Source organism: Aptenodytes forsteri, unplaced genomic scaffold (genome assembly GCF_000699145.1).
Source record: "Aptenodytes forsteri isolate BGI_AS27 unplaced genomic scaffold, ASM69914v1 Scaffold415, whole genome shotgun sequence".
Taxonomy (NCBI): Eukaryota; Metazoa; Chordata; class Aves; order Sphenisciformes; family Spheniscidae; genus Aptenodytes; species Aptenodytes forsteri.
In genome coordinates, this window is record NW_008794745.1 from 1,523,529 (window position 1) to 1,547,365 (window position 23,837).

Sequence of the window (23,837 nt, forward strand, 5' to 3'; positions counted from 1 at the left end):
ATCTCTAACCCTTGGAGGGGTCCAAGAGGGATGCCTGAAGCAGTCCAAAGTGCCCTCGCTTCTCTCCCTTAGCTCACCTTTCCCTCCCCCCCCTCCTGGTTTCCAGCCTCCGCGGGCTGGGGATGCATGCCGGGAGAAGGAAAAATCCCCCCATGTGCATGCAACCTCCGCGTGGGTTAGGTTTTTGGTCCTATTTGTCATAGTATGATGAATTCCAGGGAAGAAAATTAGTTTCTTACTGATTCTTCTGCCTTTTTCCTGCTGTTACCAACAGGCCAGATCCTGAAACCCTGACTGGGTACCCATTTACGCTGCGTTTGCTGAAGCAGAGAGATGTGACTAAGCTAAAGCAATGAAACGGAGCAGGACTTGGCCACGAGCTGTCTGCAGGCGAAGAAGAGACCATGTTCTTCTCCCACCGCTGGAAGCTGCGACGGCTGAGGTAGGCTGCAGGTCTGGGGAGGGACCCTGGGCAAGGCATCCCCCCCATCGGTTAAATCTGGGCAAAAGAAGGAAAAAAACACCTTCCCAGGAGGGAAAGCTGCTCTGAGCACTGTGCACAGGCAGGCACCGGAGCCCTGGCCGATGCCCTCAAAGCAGATGTCCCCGAAGGAGATGTCCCCAAGGTCCTGGCTCCAGCCGGCCCCTGGACCTACCCTGTTTCTTCCTCCCGGCATTGATGGAGCGCATTGCCAGGCTCCTCCTTATCATCCGCAACTGTGGAGCGCGTTGCCAGGCTCCTCCTTATCATCCGCAACTACTTTCACCGGCTTTTTCACCCCAACAAGGACAGCCAGCACCGCAGTGGCAGCTGGCATGGGCACAGCACCCTGTCACCACCCTTCCTACCCATTCTTGCCCCCCGCGTGGCATCAATATACCCACAGCTTGTCCCCGTGCTCCCCCACCGCCAACACCAGCCATCCAGCTGTGACAGTGGGGTCTTGAGGAGTGCAGGCAGAGCTGCCTGCCAGCACGGGGAAGGACGGGCAGGGGCAGAGACTTACTCCGCCGACTTCCAGAAGTGCCCAGGGTGGGAAAGGCGACGGTTGCGCTTTGGCAGTTTCTCCAGCATGTCCATGAGCTTGGTGAAGGTGGGTCTCTCCTCTTGCTCGTAGGCCCAGCAGAAGAGGAGGATGTCCTGCAGCCACACAGGGCGAGCGCGTGAGCAAACCGAGCCAGTCCCTCTCCCACTACGACCCCCATGCCCAATGTCCACCCTGCGAGGACCCTGTCTCCATCACCGCATCCTTGTGAAGGGCTGGGCTGGAGGGGATGTGCAAGCTGAGCCGATACTTGTGCCACGGCAGCAGGACTGAGCCTCGCTGGCTGGGCAGGGACGGACCCCTTGCTTTTTTGCTGGCAGATCCTGGGCAGCACAGAGTGTTTTTCAAAGGGAACCCTCCACCCAGGGTGTGCACCAGTGGGGCACGTTCCCCCTCCACGCGCACACACACACACACAGGGCTCCAGCGCCTGCCCCACACCACCTACCGAGATCTCCTTGCCCATCCCGATCTGGCTGAGGTTTGGCTTCATCCCTCTTCCCACCTGCCAGATTATTGCCTCCGCTGGCTGCGTCTTGAAGGGCCATTCCCGTGCGTGCAGCTCGTACCAGATCGTGCTGTTGGGAGACAGTGGGGGTCAGGGGATGGGGAGGCATCCTGAGAGGGGACATCCCCCACACCACCTACCGAGATCTCCTTGCCCATCCCGATCTGGCTGAGGTTTGGCTTCATCCCTCTTCCCACCTGCCAGATTATTGCCTCCGCTGGCTGCGTCTTGAAGGGCCATTCCCGTGCGTGCAGCTCGTACCAGATCGTGCTGTTGGGAGACAGTGGGGGTCAGGGGATGGGGAGGCATCCTGAGAGGGGACATCTGGCCATTGCACCCACATCCACCATCTCTCCCTGCTCCAAAATCTTCCACATCCAGGAGGTGCTTCGTCCCAGATACGACAAAGCAGAGGTGCTCAGCCCTCATTACAGAGATATCACCTCTCCCATTTTCCAGATGGGGAAACTGAGGCTGTCGACTCGACCGAGAGCAAGCCACCAGCCTGCTGCAGCTCTCAGTTTACACCAGGGAAGAACCTGGCCCGTGGGCAGGAGGATGGAGGTTGATGGGAAGCACGGGCAGAGGCATGGACAGAGGCACGGGCAGAGCCCCCAGCCAGCCTGTTACATCAAGTGGGAATCTCCCGCCGGGCTGCAATGGCACTTCGCCCTGCTGCCCGCGGAGCAGCTTAATAGATGATGCAGGGGGTAAATACGTGGTCCAGCTGCCGGGCCGGTGTTTCTAACCCTGCCACCCGCTCCAGCTGCATGGGGCAGCGAGGGCCGGGGAAGGATGAGCCCAAGCATTCGTTTTTGCTCCGACGTTTCCCTTTTTCTTCTGCAAAAAGCACTCCGAGCTGGAAAAAGCCATCCAAGCCATGGCATGAACCATCCCCGGCGCCCTCACCAGGTGATGGCACACGTGAACCCGCACCCATCTGCCGCTGCACCACTCTTACCGCTAAGCCAAGCCCTCCTTTCCGTGAAGACTCCCAAATCCAAGGGAATATCCCAAAACAAGGGCATCTCTGGCTGAACCGGCAGCCGCCCCCGCGGTCTTCCGCCCCCGCTACCGGCCATGGCATGAACCATCCCCGGCGCCCTCACCAGGTGATGGCACACGTGAACCCGCAGCCATCTGCCGCTGCACCACTCTTATCGCTAAGCCAAGCCCTCCTTTCCGTGAAGACTCCCAAATCCAAGGGAATATCCCAAAACAAGGGCATCTCTGGCTGAACCGGCAGCCGCCCCCGCGGTCTTCCGCCCCCGCTACCGCCTGGGAGTTTTGCAACCTCGTTTTCTGGCACCCGGCGACTGGATGAGCCCTGACTCCCACAGCACTGGCCCCAACTTCCAAGGCAAATTCCCTGGAGCTGCTTTTCCGTTCAAGGGATGCTGTCACGGCTGGTTAAAGCAGCAAGAAACAAGGTTGAATTGGCATTAGGGTGGAAAAATCCGGTGGAGGGGGTCTGATAAACGAAGGATCACTCTCGGATAGGGGGGATCCCTGGTTTTGGAAATCAGCTCTCCTGATTTTGGAAAAAATACGCAGTTTGGCTGTAAATCTCCAAAAATTTGAATAATGTGAGATGCCCATTGGTGCTGCGGGCGTGGGGGGATCAGGAGGCTGGAGAGGGGCAGGTCCCGGTGGCACAGGACGAGGTGCTCAGGCAGGAGCGGGGATTTTGAAGGTGCTTCAATGCATCCAATGCAGTTAAATTCAAGTTTCTAGTTGGGAGTTTGGGACTTAATTTTTCACCTTCCCGCTTTCAGATGCATCCAAAATATTTGGGCTGCGTTTCCTGGGGCATGGATGGTGCTACGGAGAGCGGCGTTCCGCTCCATCTCCCTTTGCACGAGAAGAGAAGACCATGCATCTAATACTAATTACTGCCACGATCTCCCAGGCTTCGGCGAGCACACACCACCAGGCTCAGCCCCCTGCTCTGCACCACCCTCGCACACACTCTAATTTAACATTTCTGCCATCTTCTGGAGTCTTTAAAAGATCTTTTCCTCTTGCTGTCACTGATCCTCAAATCCCTATGGGGAAGTGGCGATGGCAATAACCCTCCGGATCATCCGTGAGCCTCCTGGGCTCAGGGGAGGGCAGCAGAAACAAGAAAGAGGAAAAATGCGGGAAAACCTTTTAATCTTTTAAGGAAACTTATGCTTTACATAAGGGCAAAGCTCACACTCAATAAAAAGAGTAAAAACTAAGTCTAAGTAGCCAACTCTCACTTAGTTCGATAGGATCCCTTAATTACTTCTTTATTTTTGTGCTAACATTATACCTTGGGGGAGGGAAAAAAAAAGCCAGACCCTTTCAGCTGTAATTACTGTGGTTTTGATGAAAATATCGCCTCCGATAACAGTCCCACGCGCGCTAATCCCCGCAGCCTTTAAGGTATCCACAAGAAAATTAATCCACTGGGTAAAACCCCCAGCCCTACGTCCGCCTCGAGAAAGGTTTTATCAGGGCGTGATTGGACTCCTGCCATAAGGGAGGCTTGCTTTCAGATAAACGGCAGGAGCGGTGAGCCGGTTCACTGAAGGAGACTCATCAATTCTCCTCTTCTTGGCCTTTTGGCATCTCCTCCCCCGGCAGCCCCGGTTCGCAGTGGCAGCCACCCCCGCCAGCCCATCTGCAGCTGGCCGGTGGGGAGAATTGGGGTGTCCAGGGGCTCCCAGACCTGCGTCCCCAACCCTCTGCATCCCCAGCCGACATCCAGAGCACCTTCTCGTCGGTACCTGCCCCAGGAGGATGCAGGGGAGAGATTACGCCAGGCTGGCATCCCCAGGGTGCTCTGGATCCCATTGCCTGGAGTCACCCTGGTCCGTAGCTGAAACAGGAGGATTTGAGGATTTAGGGGGGTTTAACTCAAAATTTCTCAAAGCGGGAAGGTGCTCCGAGCCCAGCGATTCCCACAGGCAGCGTCCCCTCGGCGTTGTGGCAAGCGAACAGTGTCCCCGTCCCCTCCCGGCTGCTCAGGGCAGCTCACACCCGACACAACTGCGCCAGTTCTCTGCAGCCTGCCCACTCTGCGGGGACTCACCCCAGTGCAAAGACATCCGAGTGCTTGGAGAAGGGCAGCTTGTCCTCCTCGGTATCCGGCGAGAGCTGGCGGATGATCTCGGGGGCGAGGTGGCACAACCAGCCGTTCTGGATCCGCAGCTTGTTCTCCCGCCTGCCGAAACATGGAGCCAAAGCCGTGGGTACCACAGCGGGGGACATCACCACCGTGCCACCGGCGAGCAGCCCCCCAGCCTTCCCACCCTCTCCCCGGGGCATTTAACCGTGGTTTTCCCTAAGGCATCCTTGAAAAGTCAGATTTTAACCCTGCTCTGAGAAATGCCGGCACAGCGGCTTCGTGCCTGTCCCTGCCAGGCGGCAGGGCACAATTTGGGCACAGGATGGTGGTGAAGGGGACCTTCGGCTCTGCTGGGCTAATGATGGGGATGCAGGGTCTGCCGGGGCCCTCGCTGTGACCATTGCACCAAAACACCTTAAAAGAGCGGGGACAAAGCGTTACCTGGGGTAAATCCCACCAGCGTTGACACCTGAGCTAGCCCCGCTGTGGGTTGAGCAGGAGATTGGACTGGAGACCTCTAAGGGTCTCTTCCGACAAAACCCACCCTATAATAATGTCCTGGAAATCAGTATTTTCAGGTGTTCGGCCCCAAACAGCCCCTCTAGCCCACCTTCGTGGCCAAGCCTCCCATGCCATCACCCATGGGAGCAGCCTGGCTTCGTTACAGTCATCTGCCCCGCGATATGTAGTGGCCAATCCTCGCTGTGACATCGCTATTAAATCCCAGGCTACCACCCAGGGATTCCACTTCATCTTTAATCCCTCTCACCAGCCCCTCAGCTAACCTCAGCCGCCTTTTCCTCTACCTCCTCAAGGTCCCCCTGCTCGGCTCGGTACAAAAACATTAGGCTCCTTTGGCCAACAGCTGAGGATGACGCTGGTTGCTTCTTCATCCTTTACATCCTCCAGCAGGCACTTAGGATGCACCGCTGGCATAAAAAGGGTCCCCGGGCAGGGAAATGGGCAGGGACCACCGGTGGTGGTAACACATTAAGCAGCTTGATCGTGTGTCTGAGCCCAAATTCGGCAGCGTAGTTTTGCAGGAGGTAACAAAAACTGTCCCACTTGACGTTGGGCTAGAGAAGGAGGAGCCCACCATCTCGTATCAAGGAATGTCTCCCTGTTTGTGCTTGGATGCCCTCCTGAGGATGCTGATGCGCAGGGGTAAGGGATGGCTGTGGGGTTGCTGGGGCCAAAATCCCAGAGCCCAGGTCCCAGGGGACACCATCCAGGCACAGGCATCTCCATCCACCCCCGAGGCAGGATGACAAGCTCCCACTGCTCCTTGGCTGGCTTTCCCCCCCCCCCGCCCCCGGCTGCATGCACACAACACGCACAATCCCAAGCCGACACAGTCCAGATCCTCCTGGCTGCAAAGTCCTCCCCAGGCATCACCCCCAGGTCTGGCAGCAACCGGAGGAGGAACCCCCTCCCTAGGGAAGGACACTGCCGGTCCAGGGAATCGCTGATTAAGCCTCCGTACCCCCTCCGGGGTCTCGACAGCTCCTCTTCACCCTGCTGCGTCGGAGCCACTGCCGCAATCAGTGGCTCCGGTGAGGCACGGACCCTCTGGCCCTGGGAGCTGCAGGTGAGAGCACTTTGGCACAGGGGGAAGGCTTTCAGCTCCCCAGCCGGATCCCGCAGCCATCCTCCAGCCCTGCGCGACTCTTAATTACAAGCCGGCGTTAAGCACCGGGGCAATTAGAAAAGACGCAGAGAAGCTCGCTGATCCTTCCCTGTATCTACGGTCTCTGTCTCCAGGCAGGCAGTGGGGAGCAGGACGCAGCGGGCAGCACTCAGATCTGCTCCACCGCCCTCAGCAAGACCAGGATTGCATCTGGGGCTTTTAATTTTGCTCACTCAAGTCGCCCAGTGTTGTGATATCCCAGAAGCGGCATTCAGGCTTGCCTCGGGATGCTCCGGGGACCGGATTTGGCTGCGCAGCTCCTGTGTGAGCCCAGCCTCATCCCTCTGCAAAGCTCACGTACGCCCGAGCATGCAGCTATGGGTTTACGAGCTTCCAGCAATGAGGGCTGAGCTTTAATGAAATCCCAAACATGGTTCAATTACAGCAATTTGAGGTCTCATGACAAAAGTTTGCCTGACTTCATAACCAACCTGGCCACTTCCACTAGCAGAAAGCAGCACAACCAGCTGGGCATCTAAACACACCGAAGGACGAGCCAGCCCCAAGGCAAAAGCAAGAGCAGAAGAGCTCTTCAGACAACTCAAGACCCACCTTGCGCTCCTCCTAATTACAGAGCAGCCTTACCAAACCCAACAACGTTTAAATAAAGGAGAAATAAATCTGATTTTGCCAGGATAAGACACCGGATTACGAAGCCTCTGCAGAAAGTATTTTAGTTGCGATAGCCGTCTCGTTTTTCAGCAGCGCAAGCGTGTCATGGCAGGGATGGACACTGCAAGCTCCTTGTGCCAGACGCTTTCATGAACCGAAGGTGAGCCTGCTCTAGGAGGACGAGGAGGATTTTTAAGCCATGTCTTTTTTTGACCCTAGCGAAAACAGGCCAGTTTGTAGTTCTCATTCACATCTGAAGCAACATCACCGTCCTTAACTTGACCTGCTAAAATTTGCTCCCTTCTCCATACATGCTTGTCCGTGCAAGCCTCCAAGGACCCAAAACGGGTCTTTATTGTTCTTCTTCATCTGAGAGAAACCAGAACCAGCCAAAAAACCACCCTGAGAAGGGAAATCAGACCTGCAGACACTTGCTGCTTCAAAATTCATGGTGACCGATGAGCGCGGATCCCCAAAGCCTCCTCTCAGCTCTCCACTGGCAGAAGACATGTGCCACCAGTCCAGGGCAGCCACACTGAAAGCTTCTTGGGGCAGAAATTTCCCCCTTTTCTCCATTTTTCTAGCTAAACACTGCTCATTTCTGTTCAGCCTTGCAATTTCTCACCATCCTTCCTCTCCTGAGTAATCTCCTGGACTTTACCCCCCAAGTGACACCCCAACCTTGAGCAGAGATGGCCACCCATTGGTCCACCCCATCAGATACCCCATTTCCCCAGCGTCTCATCACTCATTTTATCTCCAGAGCATCTCTGACCTTCACAGCAAAGGTCCCTGGCAAAATTTGGCCATTTTTGCCCAAATCCTTTTACCACTGCTGGAATGAGCTGCAACCTCATCCTGGCAGGACCTAAGTCCCAACCCCCCTGCCCAGCTGCTAAACCAGAGCCGAAGCCCACTTCTCCGCTGTGGGGAGAGCAGCAGCACTGCTGGATTTCTTGGGCTTCCTAAGCTTTTGGCTAAGTTTGTGCTAAAACCAGATGATATTTATACAAGCGGAATGGAAAGGCTGGCTGCCCGGCTCGCCGCAAGAGGCGTGGGGTGGAGAGAGGCGGCCGCCACCTTTTCCTCTAATCCTTTGACCTCATCACACGGGAGCAAGAAAAAAAATATATAATTTCTAAGGTGCATTTTATCTCCTGAGCATCTTTGCCATAAAGCGATGATCGGCCACGACAACCTCTCCGGTGACAAACCCCATCACGTGGGGTGATGGAGACTGAAAGGACCAGAAGGTGGGTGCCGTGCTGCTGGAGGAAACCTGCCCGAGCTGCCGGCGCAGATAACGCCGCGCTTGGCCTGTGCTGCTTCTAACACAAAGGGTTTAGTGAAAAAGCGCTCTCCCACTGGGAAAAGTCAGCAATGCTCTTTTTTTTAAGTTTTAACAAAAAAGGAAAAAATAATCTTTGTTCTTTTTTCCCCTCTTCTGTTTCCTTTTCCCCCCAGCTTTGCTTTTCTTCCTTTCCACGGCTGCTGAAACCCTGCCCTGCCATGCCTACAGCTGGAAAACCTCCCAAAGCACTGGAAAAAAAAAAATTTAATAAGGAACATTTACCAAATGGGCTTGATTCCAAACCCAAAGAGACCAAAAAATGTCACAATGCTGTAAATGTCCCAAGCTTGGCTCTCATTTTCTCTGTGTCTTGCTCCATGCCCTGGCTCGGCGCAGACGCCGTGGCCAGATGTCTGCAGCACCCGAAAGGTCACCGGAGTGGCCGGGGGACAGCCACGGGGACGGCACCGCTCGACCCGGGCTGCCACTCTGGCTGCACCGCTCATCAGCCCAGAGGCAGGAGATGAAGCAGATGCCGGGGGATTATAACGACCGTGTTAGGAAAAGGCCAAGGAACGAACCAGCTTTGCCGGCCCTGGTGAAACGGAGCCCGAGGAGCATCTCCCGGACGGCTGCAGGGTGGTTTGGCCATAGAAATGATGCATCCCGTGGGAAGAGGTTGGGTCCAAGAGACCCTGCCCGGGGCCAGGTCCTGCCTCCCTGAACCAAACTTGCATGCAGCACCGTGCTCCTTCCTACCAATCAAAAGCAACTCTGCCTTTAAACGCTAGGTTTAAAAATAAATGAAACAAAATCAAATCAAAACGAGCTGCAACTTCTGCACCCAAGGAGCAGAGCAGTTTGTTTTCACTGCTTGGCACTGAGCCCAGACCCACCTCGCTGCAGAAACCCCAGCCCTGCTCCCACCGTCCCTCTGGGGCTTTGCACTGCAAACCCAACGCCAGCGCTGAGCGTGGAGCTGCGTTTCAAGGAAGCACCGCTCGTGGGGCAGAGGGTTTTCTGCAGGAGCTACGCATCTTGCTCTTTTCCCAAAGCAAGCCTCCTCAAAAGCAAGGTCCCAGGCGGTGAGATGGTGAAATCCCCGTGGCAGCCCCAGGATACTCAAAGGCCCCTTGTCCTCATGTCTTACCGAGGCTGCAGACCCAGAAAGTCACTTGCAGAGGAGGTTTTGGGGCTCCCTCCCCATGTTCCCAGCTCAAAGGGGACCTCTAGGGCATGAGGAGGAACGCCGGTATTTCCACCATGCCATGTCTTACCTGCCCGCTTGGAGAACTCCCGAGATGCTGAAGAGGCCGAAGTCTGTGATCACCACCTTCCCGTTGTCGTAGAAAACATTTTTTGACTTGAGGTCTTTGTGAAGTATCCCCTTGGCATGCAGATAGCCCATTCCCTAGGATGGAAGAGAGAGAAAAATAGCCCAAAATTGAAAAAGCAGCACAAACAGACAGGATAATGCCAGAGCAGGGGTAGCCCCACGATTGCCAAGATGTGGTGAGCCCGGCTGCGAGCATCCCTGCGCCGCAGCAGCACGTCCAGACTACCGAGCTACGGCTGGGCCACAGCCAAAGGCTGCACGTCCCCAAATGTCCCTGCAGAAAGGGCAGGTGTCCAGGGAGTCCCTGGCTTGGGACGGGCATCGGGTAGTGCTCACGGAGGGTGATGGGATCGTGGTGCGGGCGTCTCAGCTGCGATGGCGCCCACTCATCTTCCTGATCAATTGGTTATGCAAGAAAAATTAGCGGCAAACCAAACTGGCAGTTGCTTTCCTGAAATCCTCTGCTGAGAAATTGATGATGATGATGTTTTCGCCTTCATTCTCGTTTGGGGCTGGGAGCAGAAGGGTAATAAGTCAAAGCTCTCCATCACCGCTATCGCATACCCTGGCTGAGCCATTAGTGCTTCCTATGTGCACACCGACACCATTAGCCTGGAAACCAGCGCCGCGCAGGAGTCCTGCCTTAATCCTTTTCCCCTAGGAAAAGCTACTTGGTGGTTAATTAAAATTATTGCTAATGATGCAAAAAAAGGCCATGGGTGGGAAATCCAAACTCCCTTGCACCTGGCTTGTTTAGCATCGGCAAATCAAGCAGACTGCTGACAGCTCCATGTGGCGGACGTTCAGCTCAACGGGATAACCAGCTCCGGGGACGGGCAGGGCGATAAAAGCCATTTATCCTGACTTCAGCAGGACTTTCAATGCTGTCTCGCTTTTCATTCTCATAAGCAGACTAGGGGAAACTTGGTCTAGAGGAAGCTCCTGAAGGATAAATGCCAAATGGGCCAGCAAACCGTTGCTTAAGAGCAAATATCAGTTGTCTATCACTGACATGAGGGGATTTATTAACTGGATTTCCACAGGGGTCCATCCTACGTCTGATCTTTTCACGTATTGTCATTAACCACGCAGGCAGTGGAACAAGAATATGTTCTTAAGTTTGCAGATGATGTGGAGCTGGGAGGCACGATCCAAATTCGGCAACGATCTGGGAAACTTGGGAAAGCAATCTGAAAAACCCACAAATCCTCAAATGCAAATGCCCAGGATGTTAGAAAAAAATCCTGAAGGTACCAAGGACTCGCCAGCAGCACAGACCTGGGGGGCTCTGCTCCAGCAGCGGGAAAGGCTGGGGGCAGCCAGGGACAACGTGCTGCTGGGGACAGCAAACGCCCCAACCCAGCAAGTCATGGGGATTTAACTGCACCCCTCGGCACTCAAATCCTGAAGAGCCTCTGCTAAGGGATGCTGGAGGAAGGAAAGGATTCGGGGCTGCAGCTGGCCCTGAGATGCCACAGCTGCAACTGGATGCTGGGACCATTCCAGGCACCAGGATTAATTAGGGGTCTCCGGGTCCCAGCACATGAAATAATGATGAGGTTTAAAAAGCTGCTTTAAAATGTCACTGTCACCTTCACAAAGTGCCAGGCTTGTGCAAGGAACATATTTCAATGCCGTGAGCCTGTTCCTCCTGCAAGGTGCAGTGCAGGGCCCCAAACATCCATGGGACAGGATGAGACCCAGCACCATGGGGATGCTCTGCAGCCCCCTCCCATCGGCCAGGGTTGACGGGAACTCAGAGCGGGCAGCAGTGACTTTGCACCCATGCTCACGCAGCATGGATGGGAACGCATCTCCCATGCAATCACCAAACGCAGCCAAGCCTTTGCTGAAGGTATTTCTCGAGGAGCTCTCAGCAAACCCAAATCCCTCGCCTCGCTCCGCAGGGTATCGCACAGATCCCACTGCAAATTCCAGCCCCACCGCCTTCACCCCCAGGATGATCTGTGAGAAAACACTCTCGGCCCAGTAATGCCTTAATTTGCTCGGCTGCCCGGCATGCGTGAAAAGCCAGCTCCCTCTGCCGGCTTTGCTTCTTAAATAAATTAACTTTTGCCTCCGGAGGATCACGGCATAACGAGAGCCCTTGCACCCGCTAATCCAATAAGCTTAACGGCTCTCCTACCGCATGCGGGGACGCAAAGGATAAAGTCAAACAACTGCCCCGACCAGCTAGCGGAGCCGAAGTCTCCGCCATGGTCCTGCCTCCAGCTCCTCCGGGCAATGCTGCCCCAAGCCCAACCAAACCAAGATGTCTGGGTTTTCCTTTGCTTCTCCACACCAGCCACCTCCAAGTCCACCAAAACATCCTTAACATCGGCTGATGGTTGACACGGAGAGGTGGGAAGGCAGAGAAACTGCTCCTCCTGGTGCACACCAGCAATGGGCCACGTGTCCGGGGCACAGCACCGAGGCGGCTGCGACAGGGGTGCGATGGACCTCTCCTGCAAGCAGAAGCCGCTGCCTTAAAATCCCTCCGGTGTGCAGGGAGAGCCTGGGCTCAGCACCCATGCTGCACAGCTTTGCCTGTGGACCTCTTCTAATTCCTATGGGGACCTGGGTCAGACCCAAAGTCCCTCCGCCCTGCAGCGGGTTGCAGCAGGAGCACCCGACCCCATACTCCCAAGGAGGAGAGGACGCAGGGAAGCTGGCTTGCTGCTGGGACTACAGCCAAGCCTACGTGCATTCATGCTGATCTTCAGCAGATCTCACGGGTGACGTTCTTCACGGTAATGCTTTCATCTCAGAGATCCAGTGATGCTTCCCCTGTGCTGGCGATGCCTCACAACACCACGAAGAGTTTGAGGTTTCCAACCCGTTCCTAATGCACATGCAGCTGCAGAAGACAGCGGTCTCTTAGCCTAGTCCTCAAAACCCCGACCCACACGAAGCAATGCAACCCGCACAGCGAAAGGGGCTGAACCAAGCCATTACCTCCCGCGGTGAACATCTGGGAGGCAAGAACCCTGAGCACAAGCACGGTGGTAGTCAGGGGAAAAAACATGAGGCAAACCTATGTGATGCCTCAGACGTTTGCTCAGTGGGAAAAATCCATCTTTAAAAAGTGGAAAATAGGGATCAAAAATAGAAATGAAGCAGAGAGGCCCTCGGCTGTCTCAGACACCCCAAATTCAGGCCATAGCTTTGCTGCTCCAAGACGCCCCTTGCAACACCAGCTCAGCAAAGCAGTTCAGCCTATGCTCAACTGCCAGCTCCTTCCCAGAGCCCAGAGACTTCGGGGGAATTTAAGGAATTTACTTTAAAAACAGCATGCACTTTGCTAAATCTGGGTGTAAATAAACGCCAAATAGGCAATCTAATAAGAGACAGCATAAGCACAGGTAGGGGAACGGCACCCATTCAGGATATATTGCAGAACGTATTCTGTTTTATAGCATGGATTTGAATAGTTAAGCGGGTTTAAGATCTGCCAGAAAAACTTCTTTTTTTTTTTTCTTTTTTTCTTTTTTTCCATAGAAATATGTTAAACGTGAGCTCAGCCCCGGATGATTTGGTCTTGCTGTGGGCCGGAGGTGCTGGCTGACCTTGAGCGGGGCACAGGGTTAGTGTCGCGGTTCCCACGGTAGGACACGTGCCAAATACTTTTGGTATCGTTTGGTGCTAAATATGTTTGGAATCACAGTACAACCCTACGCTGGCAGACGGCTCTACACCCCTTAGGAAAACGAGCCGTTGCGAACACTCGATGGGAAGCTTTGATGGCTCAGGACCCAACTTCCCAGCCACTTGACCCTGCCACGTGAGGATCCTCCCCAGCATCTATTTATACGGTCATGTCTGAAGTGTCGAAGATGCACTTTGAGTCATCTCTGTGAAAGGAAAAGCATTTTTAGCTCTGAAAAATGTACATGTGCTCTGCCTGGTGGCACGCACAGCCCCCTGCCACGAGCACCACGGCACTGACTCCTCCGAGCGCCTTGGCTGCAGGGATGCTTTCACTACAGAGACGTGGAAACCTCAGACCAACTGCAGATTATTTTTTTTTTTTCCCCAAGAGGAGAGAAATATCCAACTAGCAACTCGCTCGCAGCAGCAAAGCTGGACTTAAACACCTGCACTTCCAAGGGGGAAGAGGTGCTGCGGCCAGGATGAGCCCCAAGCTCACCACTGCACGGGGAGCCCATGGGAAGCCTTGGTGCCACCTCAGTTCAGCTCAATATGGGTGAGGGAGGCCTAAGAGACCTGGATTTTAAAGCCAAGAGGTGTTATCCTGCCCAGCCTCCTTGGCTTCTTCACTCCGACTCCTTTAGCTCAAAATGGGTGAGGGAGGTCTAAGAGACCTGGGATTCCTGCCCAGCCTCCTTGGCTTCTTCACTCCGACTCCTTGGAGCAGCTCGGCCGGGCTCTCGGCCGGATCCAGACCCCCATTGCTGCCAAGCTGCCCCAGCACCATACTGTACCTTCACAATTTCTTGCGCTATCTGCCTCGTCTTGTTGACATCCAGGACAATTTTGGCATCTCTCACCACCGAGTAGAGAGTCCGTCCTTTACACAGGCTGAAAGAACAGGAAAGGCGAGAAGATAAAAACACGGTTTATAAACCCCCGCCGAGAAACATCCCCAAATTATAGATGCAGCGGCTCTGGCAGGGAACTATAAATAACCACAAGAGTTTTGGCTACGTCTCAAGGCAGATTGAAGATTCAGCGAGAAAACTGGGGGCTCTCCCCAGTTTGGCACTGGGAGGGAGCTCACGCTGCTCCCCGGTGGGTGCTGGTGCCATCACCGTGGTGCTGAGCCCCCTAAGGGGTAACCTGGGCTGGTTCCCGGCTCTTCCCCGCATCCCAGCCACGAGCAAACCACCTGGCCCTCTTGCTTCAGACTTTTTGTGCAAAACTGGCCACGGGTCCCCGCCTCTTCCCTCGGAGGATACAATACTCACAGATGTAATGAGTCAAAAGAGGAAAGACAGGGAGGAAAAAAACAAAAAACGCCAATGCACTGTACAATGTCCTCCAATTTTCCTTCTCGTACCAATTACAGTAAAATCTATTTACAGAGCCTTAATTACCAAAGGCAGCTGGAGGGGGAGGGGGAGATATAAACCAATTAAAAATATATTGACATTTGAATATCATAATGGAGTACGTGGGTGGATGCTGCCTCGACTCCCTCCCACAAAAAAGGGCTTTTTTGCTTTTCTCTATCCACCCACGCTCATTACAGGCAACTTTAGAAAGATGAGACTGGATACCTGTGCCCGGGAAATAAAGCGCCCAACACACATCTCGTTAAAGAGGCTTCGGCAACCACAGACGTTAATTTGATCCTGTTCTAGTTAACAAATAAAAAGTTACAGGTTTTAATTCCTCTGCTCTCCCACCGCTGCATCCTCGCTCAGCTCCGCTGCTTTCCCCTCACCCCTCTCCTCCAGCCCCGGGGATGCCAGCACAGACCGGTCTGGATTTGTCCCCCGGGAGATAACAGGCTTTGCCCTTTTTGGATGGAAATAACCAGCCCGAGCCGTGCCTCGTTACAAGGGCTGAGGAGCATCACACAGAGCAGCCCTGGGTTTGCCTGGGTACCATGTTGCTCAGACGGGGAGAGAGGGGATGGTTCAGACCCCCGGCTTGGGCGAGGAAGAAGAGGCACACCAAGGGCAGCGATGCTCAGCACAGCCATGCGGAGGGGCGAGCAGCCCAGCCCCACAGTGACTCCCCCCGGGCTGCAAATCCAGAGAAATCAGGAACTCAACGTCGCAGTAAAGCCCCGCTTTTATTTTTTACCCCGAGGCTGGCTCAGAGCAGTACGATGAGGCAAAACCTCCAGGAGGCTGCGCCGTGTTTTCCTTGTGGACATCGAAAACAGTAACGGCAATCCCCCCAAACCGCAGGGCGGTCACCGTTCCCCCAACACTACCACACGTCCCCTGGCCAAGGCCATCACCTGGGTGCAAATAAGGTCCCCGCAAGCGATTCAAACGTGATCCAGAAAGCAGGGGAAGCTGAGATCTCGGCAGCTCTTTGGGGGATTAAACTGATTGGGATTGGGATAGCACTTATCGGGAATGAACCTTGCTTGCTTCTTCAGAAGCTCACGGATACGAAGGACCCTCCTGCTCCTAAGCCAAAAGCTCCATGTCCCTCCGTGGGCAGAGAGCACAGTTTTCAGGTCAAGCAGGAACGGGACCAATCCCATATCTCATGGCTTTTGGAAAGACAACAGCACCCTTCAGAGCACTTTCTTGCAGGTTGTGTTGGAAATAGCCTTGCTGGATGCAAGCAAGCCACGGCAGGGAGTTTAGGGCATCTTCGTACCCATGCAACTGCCTCCTCAGTAATGCTTTTCCTTGCTCAGGTGTCTCAGCACGTCCCTGGGCACACCAGCTGGACTGCAAACCCGAGGCGCCCGCAATTACAAACACCATCTTCCTCTAACTAAACCAGCCGCTTCCTATCTTCTGCAATAGTTTGGCTGCAGTCAAGGGGAAATATGAATTTGCCTGAAGATTAGGACCCAAGCACTCCGACTGCTACTTGGAAATAAGTGATAAAGAGAACCCTTGGGTTTCTGCAGCTGGTATTAAAGGGTGCAAAACAATGACGGACCACCTCTCCAATATGAAGTTTTTTTTGCACTAATTTGCTAAATAACCCTGTAAAGCTTTAAGCTCCGCGATGCAACAGGCTTTCTGCCACCTCCCATGACCCGCCTGCGCATGAAGGAGTTCCCCCAGTCCTCCCTGCCCCCCAGCAAATGCCTGTTTCCCCCCCAGAGAAAACCATTCCAGAAAGCTGCTTGTGGCCTGCATTAGTCATGAATCGACATTGCAAATGCAATGAATAGATTAGCGCTGGAACGGGGTTTGATTTCAGCCCTGAAGTGAGTTAAGATCAGCTGTTTTCCTGGAAAAGGGTTGTTTAGAGAAAAACCCTCAAATTTCTGCCTATCTGAACTGCAGAGATAACCCCAGGAGCGGAGCCCGCAGCCCCTTTTCTGGCGAGATGCCCATCTCTCCATTCTATTTACAGAGGAACCGCATTAAAGGAGGCAGCGGATGCACCCGGCGCGAGCCCCGGCACAGAGAGAGCACCTGCTGCTCAGACCCTGGGCGGTGGTACCAGCACATGGTGAAGCACCGCGGGCATGGGACGTGCCACCACCGCTCCTCAGACCCCGGGAGAGCCAGCGAGGCAACCCAGGTGCCTCTCTCCTCCCCTCGATGAATAACTCCTCCGAATGAATTCAACTAGCGACTGCCACACCGGTATTTGTTAGAGTTTTCTTGCTGGATAAGGAGCTGCCAATGCAGAGATAAAGCCTGGTTGATACCTATTATGCAGCACCTGAGCCCATTCAGCCACCACCTGCAGAACCTTTTCATGGCAGAGCTCAACAATTTCGCTTCTTCTCGTTCCTCGTCTGCCGTCAATCGTTCCCCATTCGGGCAGGAGCGGCAGGCACAAAGCGCGGCTCCCGGGGCACGCACCTCATCTTCTGCCTTTCCACTTCAAGAGGTCTACGCTGAACCGCGGCATTGAGGTACCCAGCTGGCTGCGAGCGAGCAGTGCTGCGGATCACAAGGCCAGAGACCGCCTACGCTTGACACCAGAAACAAAGGCAGACGATTTGCGTCTTCAGGCAGATCGCAGCTTATTCACCGCTGAAGTACGTATTCATAAACAAATACTTGTCTTCTCCTCCTAAACCTCTCCATCACACCTGTCGGCAGAGCAAGGAGGTTGGTGACACATGCCCCAGCGCCCTGCGGTGACCAAACCCCAGCCAGAGCTGAGGGGCAGCAGGGACAGCCCGGACAGGCAGCTCGGGGAGATGCAGAGGTCCGTCCTGGGGTCCCCACCATCCAGGAGTGCACCTCAACCCACGGCGCAACCTCATCTCACAGCCTTCACCCCACCAGCCCCTTCGAAAGTCCCAGCCCCGCGGCCCTATCCCGCTGCAGATGCAACTCTCTATTCAAAATGAGTTTTTGAAGTGTTCAGCCAAGCAAGCCAAATCCCAAATTGCTTTATAAACACTCTGCATTTCACCAGCGTGGGCTGAAGACATCAGCAACGGGAGCAAAGCCAAAGTGACTTGCAGAGGAACAATTTGGGAGGGATGAGTGAGGAAGAGCTGGAGCGCTGCCTCTTGATATTTTTGCCATTCGATGGGAAAACAACCTCATCCATCCCCCACCCATTGGGGGTTCCCCCCCCGTAATATTGACGGCCATCACCTCTATATTGATGGCCATCACCTCTATAGCGTTGAAGACCTCAGCCTGGCTCCTGCTCAGGAGCAGGAATAAATCCAGAGCTGATGGTACGGCGGTTGCACGCAGGTTGCAATGCTGTTACCTACTGGTGTTTTGTGCTTTTCTTTCCTCTGCCCGACCATCCACACAAATGCCCATTAAATTAAATAGGATCGTTTGAACACCCCAAAGTGATAAATGCCAGACCCCAGGAAGCTCATTACTCGCTAGTATATTGATTTATGGGGAACCAGCTCAGATACCATGGTGATAGCCAGCACTATACACCCAGGGGAGACACGGGAGAGAGTGGGAATTAATAATAAGTACTTTGATATAAAAATACCTCTGCTAGCAGGTTACATCTGTGCTTGAGGAAAGACAGAGCAAAGGAGGGGCTGTTCGGATGCTTCCACATTCCCCATCAGTTTACTGATTTTTAGTATTTCACAGAAAAGAAGAAAACTTTGGGGAATATTAAGAAAGATACAGTCACAGCAACCAGAGCAGCTGAGCTGGGACTTATTTGATTTCATTTGAGCAGGACTAGCCCCGGCAGGGAGGGGAGGAATGAGTACTGCATATGCCTGCACGTGCCCGAGTTATTCGGGAAGTTTTCAAGCTGTTTCCATGTATTGGCTTGTTTTTCTCTTTTACTGACATCTGGCAACCGTGCTTTTGAAACTAGACAGCCACAAATGCGTTTCACAAAACGGAAAATTAAACAAGGCTGGAAGAGCAGCAAAGGGAGAGGTTTAGGTTAATTTTTATCCCTAGGCTTTGTTTTCCTCAAAATCAATGAGAAATACCGCACCCTTGACACACGCTCTCTCCCTGCCACGCCGGCGTGAGTGAAGCAGAGCAGCGGCATCATCCAGCTCGAGCTCCCCAAGCCCCCTGCATCTAAACACCACCCCAGGGACAGCGGGGACAGCCAGCTGGGACAACCGGGGTCACACCGACATGAGCTGCAACGAGTTTGTTAGGTCTCGGTCTAAGAAGAAAGCTGGCATGTGTCGCACCCCGCACCTACAGATACACCTTTTTTTTTCCCCTAATGAAACGCTTGGCGGGGGCGGGGGATAAAAAAGCTTGGCTGGTTCCTGGGCCAGCTATCCCTGCTGGGATGCCAGCAGAATCCAGTGCTGCCGGGGCCCCAGGTCCCCCCAGCCCCGCCGAGGGGTGCTCAGGACTGGTTTCACTGGGATTTACTACCCCCGAAACCTCCCAGTGAAGCGAAGCAGCTCTTCTCTGAGCCACACATACCCAGTGCCCTGAGATTTAGCATGGAAACGTTTCAGCCCCGGGACTACAACTTTTATTTCATTTCCCTTCTCTTTGCTGTGCCCGCTGGCAAGCAGGGAGCCACCTTCCCCTCTGCTCCCATTGCTTTCAACAAAAGCAACATCTGGTTTCCTTCCTCCCCGGGCACCGAGAAACACCATCCATCCTCACTGGACCATGACCAGGGAGGAAAGCAGCAGCTGAAAGCTGCGTGACAGCGCAGTGTCATGAAATGCTGGACCAGGAGCCCGCAGACCTGATGCCGAGCATCAGCATCCATCGGAGCCTGGTCCCTCCGGGGGCATCCCGGTACTTTTCCCAGCAAACTCCACCTCCGAATTGAACCCTTACACAAGTCTCCCAAAGCAACCCCAACAGGGAGGCAGGGAATTCATTACCTGCCACGAGCAACGTTTTCGGCCTCAGCAAAGCCCACGTCCCCAGCCCGGAGCTCGCAGCGACTTGGCTCCCGCTTTGCACGGAGGAGCCTCTGCAGAGCAAAATTAGCGTGGGGAAATAGAAAAGCCCTGAAGAGCCAATGCTCCCCTCGTCCCGCACTTGCTACCTCTGCCCGATGGAAGCGCCGTCCTTTGATGGATATTACTTAGGAAGCAAGATTTTCCTCCCAGCAGCTGGCACGCGAGATAACTACAGCCAGTGCAGCCAAACCGCAAGGGCTGCAGGAGGAGGAGGAGGAGGAGGAGGGAGATCAGCCTCCCCGAAAAGTAGCTCCAACTCCATCGCGGCTTCGGAAAAAACAAGTTATTTAGAAAAAGCAAACCCCATGCATTTTTATTTGAAGGAGATAGCGTCAGAGGAGACGAGCTATTCTACAGCTGCAAGGAAAAGAGCTAAGAGACAGGTGAATGCAAAGCAGCCACGGGCTCCAGTGGCTTATCTAAAGCCCTGGTTGCAAACAAGTCATCCGAAAATACTTGATGCTTCAGGTGGCACTTGCTGCCTTTTGAAAGGGTGTGCTTGTAATTGGCTCCGAGAGGGCTGGCTGGGTGTACGGGGATGTGCGAAGGCGCTTTGACCTCTCCTTGCCTTTGAAGGAGCCCAATACATTCTCTGCGCCGTGATCCTCCTGCTATTTTGAACTTCAGGAAGGAAAAGAAATTTTAAAAAACAACTTCTTTTGAAGAGAGGGAAGAAGCAATTCTTTTGATCGAGACGGCTGCTTCACTAGAACTCAGCTCCGCTTTGGAATAGTAATAATAATAATAATAATTAATAAAAAATTAATAACGCTGTCACAGGAGGGATCCCTTTCCCTGGGCAGCCTCCTCTTTGGCTAGGCAGGAGGATGCCAGCACACGGGTCCCCCACGACCTGCCCCAGCAAACAGCCCTCCCCAGCCCCAAAGAGGATCCCCAGCATTGAGGATGCTCAGAAAACACAAGGAATCGTGCTGAGATGTCCCTCAATAGCGAAGGGAAGAGCTGGCACCAGCAGAAAGACTTGGTGGGACCATCTGCACACGGGTCCCCACGACCTGCCCCAGCAAACAGCCCTCCCCAGCCCCAAAGAGGATCCCCAGCATTGAGGATGCTCAGAAAACACAAGGAATCGTGCTGAGATGTCCCTCAATAGCGAAGGGAAGAGCTGGCACCAGCAGAAAGACTTGGTGGGACCATCTCTCAGCGGGGCACTTAATCACAGGCTTTCCCTTAAACACCCGCTTAAATCCCTTCCTCTCTAGGAAAGCGATTCAGCGCCGAGTCCTGCTGCGTTAAGTATTTTCCCCAAGAAGTCACGGCCAAAATATAAATACTATGGCATTTTGAAACACTTTTAAAATACAAAGGAGAACTTTCCCCTCGAGCATCCCCTGCCAGAGGAGCGCGTTAAGGCGGTGCTAACGAACAGCCGGCGGCGGGGATTTGATGCTACAATGGGTAAGAGAAGCTCAGCCAGCTCTTATTTCGACATCAAACACCCTCGCAGAGGATCAAGCTGCTGCCTTTCCCCATCCCTGCCATCCTCTTTGCTCGGGATATTTCTGTCTCCTCCCCAACCCATCCTGCTCCACAAGCTGCCAAAAGCAACGCTGTCTCCAGGCGGAAGATAGATACTCGCTCAACGTATATATTAATACACATATCGACTTTCCTGTTGTCAGTCGTTATCAAGATTTATCCAGCCTGATGGCCTCTTATTGACTGCGAAGGAGTGTATTCCCACGGGTCAATCAATTCTGATCCAGCCTGTGGCATGAAGTCAATACCTATTTATTATATGATCTACGAGCTCCATTACTTTAACTGCTGGGAAAGGGGAAACGCAGCAGAAAGTAAGAGGAGGGAAAACAACCGAGAGGCAGGGCAGGTGACGCTTTGGCTCCCAAAGCGGGTGCTTGAACGTGGGGAGGGTTATGGGAGGCAGGACCTCATGGCTTCTGCTCCCAAAATACACCCATGAGTGGGGAGAGAAGGGCCAGACCTGAAAGGCATCTCGGAAATGCCCGGCTCTGGGATGCGTGGCTCCAGCCCGACATGGAGCAAAACAATGTGGCAGCTTTGTGCCTCAGTTTCCCTCCTGTTGAGCAGCTTTTAGAGCTCCTACTTAACTCTCCAGGGCAGGAAAGAAGGCTGATGGATGTCTTTTGAGATCGTTGGGTTGCAGTGAGGAGAAAAAGCCAATTTGTTGCTCATTAAAGCCCAAACAGCCAACATTGCTCCCTGGAGAGAACAACAGGCTGCCTGCAAGCAGTACTCACAGGCTTGTGCAGCCCGTCCTGGCCCCACGGAGCACCCACGGGGGAAAACCAAGCAGCCCCCATCTGTTTTGTCTTAAGTGCAATGGCTTACACTCTTCCCCATTTACTCCCATCCTCCAAATCACGTTAAATATCCACTCAGCCCCCAGCTCCGTAAGCGTTAAGATTTACAAGCCCCAAATCCTTTGCAGCTGAGCTGGGACACTGTAAATGTCAGGAGGTTTGGCACAGGGAGAGGCTTGGCAGAGCGGAACGTTTAAAGCCAAGCTTTGTCCAGAGCTCCCCAGCGTCTGCAGGGAACAGGGTCCGGGGATGGGAGAGGATCCCCTGCGAGGAGCTGGGCTTGTTCATCCCGGCAGCGGAGCCAAGCATTAGACATTGCCAAAAGCCAGCATAGAAATAAACTATAAAATCAAAATAAACCCCAACATTTAGCCCACGTGGTGCAAGGAAGTTATCCTATAAGATACAGCCGCAGCGTCTTGGGTATTCTTCCCATCCCTTGCTCTCACACCTTCACTATTAATGCGTGGCAGGTAATGTGTTCCCTGTTATTAATGCCAGTTTGCTTTGCCACGGAGGAAAAAAGAGAAAACTCTCTTTTCACCTTTGGTATCTCACACGAGAAGAGGGATTATGGGTTTATGTTCGTCCTCGGCGCTCAGCTCCCCCCGCTAACGACCACCTCCAGGGAAGGGTTTGGGAGATGCTCCCTCTCCGGCAGAAATACTCCAACTTCCTCTGCTGAAAGGCACCTTCGACAAATCAATTCTCTTTATATAGTCCTGCCGTGGTCAAGCTTAATTCCTAATGTTCTTCAATGTTCTCCTTGGTATTCCCGGCGCATCACAGCAGGGACATAAATCATGGCCACGCAGCCACAGGTGGGATCGCCAGCAGCCATCAAGTTGGCTCCCGGTTGCACCCTGGAAATCTGGAGTCGCTCTGGCATCGCACCGTGAGAAGAGAGGGGCCAAAACCCGGCCAGAAGCATCTCAGGGTGCAAATCCCAGGGTCTTTGCGCAGCCTCCTAGTGCCACATTTGAGCTTTTAACTAAAAAACAAGTAATCTTCTTAGAAAAGCTGCACCAAATCCCCCACGCAAGTCAGCAGGAGCTCAAAGCACGGGCAAGCTCCAGCTCAAACCTCCTCTCTCCTGCCTTTCAGACCTGCTAACCTCGCTCCTTTCTTGCAAACAACATTCCCATACAACAAGAGCCATCGGTGTCCCCCCAAAAAGCTGCACTCAGCGTGCTGATCCCCCCCACTTTCATTACAGACTCGATGAGACCCAGGAGCCTTGGGAAGGATCAATAACCATTAAAATCCCTTTTATTTTTTTCCCCCAAAAGGAACACCCAGAATCCTAAAACCTGGTAGTTTCTGCAACCCATTACCTTCGTGGGTGGCTCGAGCCATTTTAATAGCATTAGGAAACCGTTAGACTTTGTCCTTTGAAGGACCTCCTGGGTGGCTGAGGCTTTACCTCCCCGCGCTGCCACCGACGGGGGCCAGGACCGGGAGCCCCGAGGAGCTGACGTGCGCTTACCCAGGCCTGGCTTTGTCTCATTCAACACTGGCAAAAACAACCCGTCATTTGCCTGTATGCAGCAAACGCGGCATTTTTCCAGTCCTTTCATTTCCACCGGGCCGAAGACTTTGATGCTGTTTTGTGCTATGCAGTATACAGCGCTCAAAGCACCAAGGCTCACATTCGCTCTTGCTCAAGACTAATTAAGATGAATGTTAACTGTCCCCACCGCTCATTACCCGAGAGAAAATCTATTAGCGGCTCTGACAGAAGTGCTCTTTGGAGTCACCACCTCCCATTGCCAAAAGATGCTGAATTTCTTCCTTTCCTTTCCGACCCAGACAGTTGCATTAAGAGAAGACTCAAGAATCAGACTCATAGAACAGTTTGGGTTGGAGGGGACCTCTAAAGGTCATCTAGTCCAACCCCCCTGCCCTGGGCAGGGACATCTTCAACTAGATCAGGTTGCTCAGAGCCCCGTCCAACCTG

The 23,837-nt window shown here is 53.7% G+C and overlaps 1 protein-coding gene across 1 annotated transcript in view; it reads right to left on the reverse strand.

Moving 5' to 3' along the window:
• Positions 1–1,003: 1,003 nt before the first annotated feature.
• The window catches only part of KSR2 (kinase suppressor of ras 2), a gene marked incomplete at its 5' end in the record, with an annotated part of 97,929 nt that continues 75,095 nt past the window's right edge, over positions 1,004–23,837 (reverse strand). The window contains 5 exons of the mRNA XM_019470685.1: positions 1,004–1,141; positions 1,695–1,824; positions 4,613–4,744; positions 9,516–9,649; positions 14,017–14,113. Coding sequence (XP_019326230.1) covers positions 1,004–1,141; positions 1,695–1,824; positions 4,613–4,744; positions 9,516–9,649; positions 14,017–14,113 — 631 coding nt within the window. The remainder of the gene's footprint in view (positions 1,142–1,694; positions 1,825–4,612; positions 4,745–9,515; positions 9,650–14,016; positions 14,114–23,837) is intronic.